The 6,345-nt window shown below is 42.2% G+C and overlaps 1 protein-coding gene across 1 annotated transcript in view; it reads right to left on the bottom strand.

Annotated features, from left to right (window-relative positions):
• Nucleotides 1–6,345, bottom strand: part of NPSR1 (neuropeptide S receptor 1) — a 227,186-nt gene that overhangs the window by 45,666 nt on the left and 175,175 nt on the right. The window contains exon 5 of the mRNA XM_006832139.1: nucleotides 4,596–4,797. Within this exon, the coding sequence (XP_006832202.1) occupies nucleotides 4,596–4,797 (202 nt within the window). The remainder of the gene's footprint in view (nucleotides 1–4,595; nucleotides 4,798–6,345) is intronic.

The raw sequence follows: 6,345 nt of genomic DNA on the forward strand, positions 1-6,345 counted from the left end.
ATGTAGTCAATTTGATTTCTATGTATTCCATCTGGTGAGGTACATGGGTATAGTCATTTCTTATGCTGTCTAAAGAAGGTATTTGAAATGAACATATCATTGGTATTGCAGAATTCTATCATGCGTTCTCCAGCATCATTTCTATCAACAAGGCCATATTTTCCAACTACTGATCCTTCCTCTTTGCTCCCAACCTTTGCATTCCAATCACCAGTAATGATCAAAATATCTTGATTGCATGTGTGATCAATTTCAGATAGAAGAAGTTGGTAGAATTCTTCTATTTCATCCCCACTGGCTTTAGTGGTTGGTGCTTAAATTTGAATAATAGTGGTATTAACTGGCCTTCCCTTTAGGTGCATGGATATTATCCTAACACAGACAACGTTGTACCTCATGACTGATCTGGGTATGTTCTTTTTGACAATGAATGCAACCTCATTTCTCTTCAATTTGTGATTCCCGCCATAGTAAACCATGTGGTTGTCAGATTCAAAATGGCCAATAGCAGTTCATTTCAGCTCACTGATGCCTAAGATATCGATGTTTAAAGAGGACTTAAAATATTTACTGATGAAGATTAAAGAGCACAGCCTTCGGTATGGATTGCATCTCAATGCAAAGAAAACAAAAATCCTCACCACTGGACCAATAGCATTTTCATCAACAGAGAAAAGATTAAAGTTGTCAAGGACTTCATTGATCAACTATCAACACTCACGGAAGTAGCAGTCAAGAAATCAAATGACATATTGCATTAGGTAAATTTGTTGCACAAGACCTTTTCAAAGTATTTAAGAGCAACGATGTCAGCCTGACCCAAGCCATGGTATTTTCAATAACCTCATATGCATGTGAAAGCTGCACAGTGAATAAGGAAGACTGCAGAAGAATTGGTACTTTTGACTTCTGGTGTTGGAGGAGAATATTGAAAGTGCTATGGGTTGCCAAAAGAACCAATAGATCCATTTTGGAAGAAGTGCAGCCAGAGTGTTCCTTGGAGGCCAAGATGGCCAAACTTCATCTCTCATACTTTGGACATATTGTCAGGAGGGACCAGTCGCTGGAGAAGGATATCATGTTTGGTAAGGTGGAGGGTCAGAGAAAAAGAGGAAGACCCCCAGCAAGATGGATTGGCTAAGTGGCAGCATCAATGGACTCAAGTGTGGCAACAATTGTGAGGTTGGCCCAGGACCAGGCAGTGTTTCGTTCTGTTGTGCATAGGGTCACTATGAGTCGGTACTGACTCGATGGCACCTAACAACAACAACATCTATGTTATATATGTTGCTAAGTATCATCAAGTCCGACTCATTGTGACACTATATAGATTTCCAAGGAGCAGCTGGTGGGTTTGAACGGCTGATCTTGTGGTTCACAGTCCCCTGTTGATCCCACAGTGTCACACCAGTAGTCCATATGCTGCATACACAATACTGCATTATCAGTAATAACAGTAATAACAGACATTAATCTACAAGTATACACATAGGAAGAAGAACAGGAGTTGAATAGATTAATGGAACTACACCCAGAACCATATATAGGTTTGACAGCGTGAGTGCAATTCCACTAGCCTATTCATATCTGTTCTTCTTGTCTATCTTCCTATATGTACACTTGTAGATTAATATCTGTTATAACTAATAATGGACTCCTGGTGTGGCGTTGTAGGGTAAGCATTCAACCGTTAGGTCAATTTGACCTACAATGTTGGAGGCCAAATCCTCCAGTCACTCCTCGGAAATCCTATACAGGGTAGCTATCAATTGGAATTGATTTGATGACACTTAATAACAACCACAGTATTACTGATGATGCAGCATTGTGTATATATACAATAGTATTTGCCTTATTGTCTGCAGCTCTCCTTGTCTTTCTCTTCCTTAGTAGTGGTGTACTGATCATCCCCGTATAATATATTGCCTTTGGTCTAGAAATTCCACTTGCATGAATTCTGAACCTCACCTGAGTCATTACTGACAGCTTATTGATAAGTCTTCTCCCATGGGCACTGCCTGCCTGCACAGTTGTAAGTACAATGTAATTAAGTGCTTTAATAAAGCACAACATAACTAAGTGTAATACAAATAATCCATGTTATTTATGTTATTAAAAATAGTTGTTGATCCTCCCTCCCCCAGAACATGTTATGTGACACACTATGCTGGGCTTGGGGTCATCCAAGTGATGTAGGATCAACATGATCCACATACACACTCAACATGCCAGGTCCCTCCCTGGCATTTCCCGGCAATTTCTTGACACACAGAGTCACCATTGCAGAGGGTGATCCTGCCATGTGACAAAGTGAAATCATGCTTTGTCCATATTGGTGTGGTCTTCTCTACCGAAAGATCCTTGGCTGCCGGACACAGGGGACATTCTATGACCTGATTGCCAATACCCTTCACAATCAAGCTTCCTCCCAGCCACTAGAGGAAGCTTATTGATAAATTTGCCTCCAACGGCAACTGCCTGCCTGTGCAACAACTGTCCCCACATTTTCTGGCCTCAGGGAGCCCACATCCTCTGTACTTTTTCCAACCCTCCCCTATTTCAGTGGTGGCTCCCAAGAAGCGTTCTCTGACATGACCTGTTGTTGTGTTAAGTGTCATCGAGTTGGTTCCGACTTACAGTATTCCTGTATAGGGTTTCCAAGGAGCAGCTGGTGGGTTTGAACTGCCTACCCTGTGGTAGCCTAGTGTGTTACAAGTTGGGTTGCTAATTGCAAGGTCAGCAGTTAGAATCTACCAGCCATTCTGTGGGAGAAAGATGAGGCTTTCTTTTCCCATAAAGATTTATAGGATATAAATTTATAGGATATATAGATTTATATATATATAGCATTTATATATATGCTATATCGGGTTGCTATCAGTTGGAATCGACTCCACAGCAAACCACCACTACCACCATTTTGTGGTTAACAGGCCAGTGCTTATCCTACAATGCCAACTGTTGTTGTTGTTGTTAAGTGCTGTTGAGTTTATTTTGACCCATAGTGACCCTGTATAGGGTATCTAAGGAGTGACTGATGAGCTTAAACCACTGCCCTTGCGATTCAAATGACTTTGCAGTCTGGTGCATTAACCCACAGTGCCACACCAACTATTGTTGTTGTTAAGTGCCGTCAAGTCGATTCCAACCCATAGCAACCCTGTGTAGGGTTTCCAAGGAGCAGCTGGTGAGCTTGAACCACCGACCTTGCAGTTCAAATGACTTTGCAGTCTGACACATTAGCCCACAGCACCACACCAGGACCAACTGTTAGTATGGATTATCTTCCTTTCTCCTCCTCAATTTATGTTGACATTCAAACTCCTGGTAAGTGAATCTGAATCTTTTTGGAAATAGTGCCTTTAAAGATGTTATCAGTTAAAGTTAACATGAGGCCATGCTGAGGAGAATGATTCCTAATCCCATCTGAGTTATTGTTAAATTGGTTCCAACTCATAGTGATCCTATATACAGATTCTGAGGAGCAGCTGGTGGGTTTGAACTGCTGAACCTTGCAGTCCAGTGCTGATCCTACAGCACTACACCAGGACTCCAATCCCATCTGAGTGGTGGCCTTTTAAATGGAGAAGAGGCAGAAAGAGACATCTGAAGGGCACCATGTGATGGTGCAGCAGAAGCCAGTGACCACCTGAAGTTACCAGAAGATGGGGGAAAGGATTCTCCCTCAAAGCCACAGGAGAATCCAACATGGCGGATGTCTTGATTTCTGACTTCCAGTCTCCAGAATTGTGAAACCAACACATTTCTATTCTTATACGTCATCCAATTTGTGGTATTTTGTTAGTGCAATCGTAGGAAACTTATATACCCTCATTATACTCTACCTTCACTGAGCACACACTCTAGCCCATTAGTGTATACACTGTTTTTTAAATTCAGTTTTGCTTCATGTATACCTATCTTTCCAGTAACAAGATTTCCTAAAGCTGGTGCTATAGCTTATCATAGGGGACGGATAACAGGATATGAAGCCAAAAAAATTTCAGTTTAAAGTTTTGTGATATTGGATAAATTACTTACCTTCTTTGGGTTTGAGTTTTATCATTTATTAAATGGGAACAACAGTAGGTTTTTAGGCCATGTGGTTAGTGGGATAGCTGTTGGCAACTTTGCACAATGCAGAGAGCACACTGCCATATCTTTCTCCCATGGAACACTGGGCTAAAACTGCCAACCTTCTGGTTAGCAATCCAATGCTTAATCCATGGTTCTACCAGAGATCCATCCTACCAGAGCTTGTTGTTGTTAAGTGCTGTCGAGTCAGTTCTGACTCACAGTGACCCTGTATTGGGTATCCAAAGAGTGACTAGTGGATTTGAACTGCCCACTTTGTGTTTCAAACCGACCTTGAGATCCAGTGCATTATCCTGCAGCCTGCTAAGAAAACATTTAGTTAGAAAGTATATATTTAGAAAGTGTTAGTTCTCTCTGCCTTATTCTACTTTGTAGTGGGGTTTAGTCTGTAGTCATTTTAGATGGCATCTTGTGGTCTGACCTTTTTCTCAAGGACACTAAGAATCCATGAGTGCCCAGCAGAGGATAGTGGCAGTTGGTGGAACAGAGTAGTCCCTTACCTGATGATGGTCAGAGGGATGAAGTACACCAGGAAGGCCACGATGGTCATGTACGGTGTCCAGTAGGAGTCATCAGGCCACAGAGCCCAGCACTGCACTTCTCCATTAGAGAGTTTTCTCTTCCCAAATATGATCAGGGTGGGGATGGAGAACAGGAAAGAGAGGCTCCAGGCGATCCCAATGAGGACCTTGGCTTGCTTCTCTGGTCAGAGAAAAAGGGATATCTGGGCACCTGGAAATATTGTTGGGGAGCACCCCTGGAGTCTAGTGTGGACAAGGACTACTCTTGGAGTGATCTTGAACTTTTCAATGCCTCTGAGAGTCTCAGTTCCTCATGCATAAAATGAAGCTAATAGTACATGCCATAGAAAGCTGAGTAAGGATTCAAAAGAGAATGCTGTTACGAAGCTAGCATGCTGTCTGGCAGCAGGAGATCACCACTCCCCAATTTCTACTTCCGTTCTTCTTCCCTGATTTACATACCTGACTCTTGAAATGTTGATGCATACAGACCTCTAGTATTAGGGAGCTCAGTTTGGACCATATATACTTATTAGGTCACTGTGGAAATGCTAAGTTGTATCTACCACCATGAACTCAGCCTTTCTGATCCCCCCCTGACTCTGCACAGGCAGGAAGAGGGACCTTGTACATCTGGTTTTCTCCCATTGTACCTACAACTGCAACACCCTGGGACAGTATTTTATGGTTGTGGCCAATGTTAAGAAGTCCAAACAAAACAAGTGGACCACATTTACCTTTTTTTCTTGGTAGGAATAGGGGAGGAATTGTGGGACGGAGAAATAATACTAAATTTGGTTCTAGAAACCAGTGTTCACATGTAGCCCTGGCCTGATGGGAAGCAGTAGGAGTTTGGTTCAGGAAAGAAGCATCAAGCAGAATGGGATTCAGAGAGCAGGTGATCCAACTACGGGAGTTTTCTTCTTCATGATGAGGATAAATCTTAGTGTGTTTCTAAGGACCTTGATAATGTTAGTGATTATTCCTGCATGGCTTTGTTCTTTTACTGGTTAAAAGCAAAACAAAACAAAACAAAACACAAAGGAGTTGTTGTCTATTACATCTTATGGTGACCCCATGTGTGTAAAATGAGGTGGTATGCTCCATTGGGTTATGAATACCTGATATTTTTTGTAAGTAGATCACAAGGAACTTTTCCTGAGGTTCTCCTGGATGAACTTGAACTTCCAACCTTTCAGTTAACAGCTATGCAGGCTAGCTGTTTGCACTACCCATTTTATCTACTTGTGTAGGTTGTAGAGCCTGGACTTTTGGGGCAATCTGTAACAATACATCCACCTTTGAGTGAGATGGGCATGGAAGTAATAGATTGAGAGAAGCAAGAAACTGCTTTACATTCTACCACTCAATAAAAACCCTCCATGCCGTCAAGTCAATTCCGACTCATTGTGACCCGATGGAACAGAGTAGAACTGCTCCTTAGGGTTTCTAAGGCTGAAAATCTTTACAGAAGGGAAACGTCTATCTTTCTCCTGTGGAGTGGCTAGTGGGTTTGGATCACTGACTTTATTGTTTTCAACCCAATGCTTAACCCACTATGTTTCCTATCAGGACACTTGCTTGGTGGCTTATGCACTAGGCTTCTAACCACAAGGTCAGCAGTTCAAATCTACCAGCCGCTCGACAGGAGAGAGATGAGACTTTGCTCCTGTAAACATTTACAGCCTTGGAAAATCTACACGGAGTGCTATAAATTGGCACCAACTCA

The sequence above is a fragment of the Chrysochloris asiatica genome, unplaced genomic scaffold (assembly GCF_000296735.1).
Source record: "Chrysochloris asiatica unplaced genomic scaffold, ChrAsi1.0 scaffold00006, whole genome shotgun sequence".
Lineage (NCBI taxonomy): Eukaryota > Metazoa > Chordata > Mammalia > Afrosoricida > Chrysochloridae > Chrysochloris > Chrysochloris asiatica.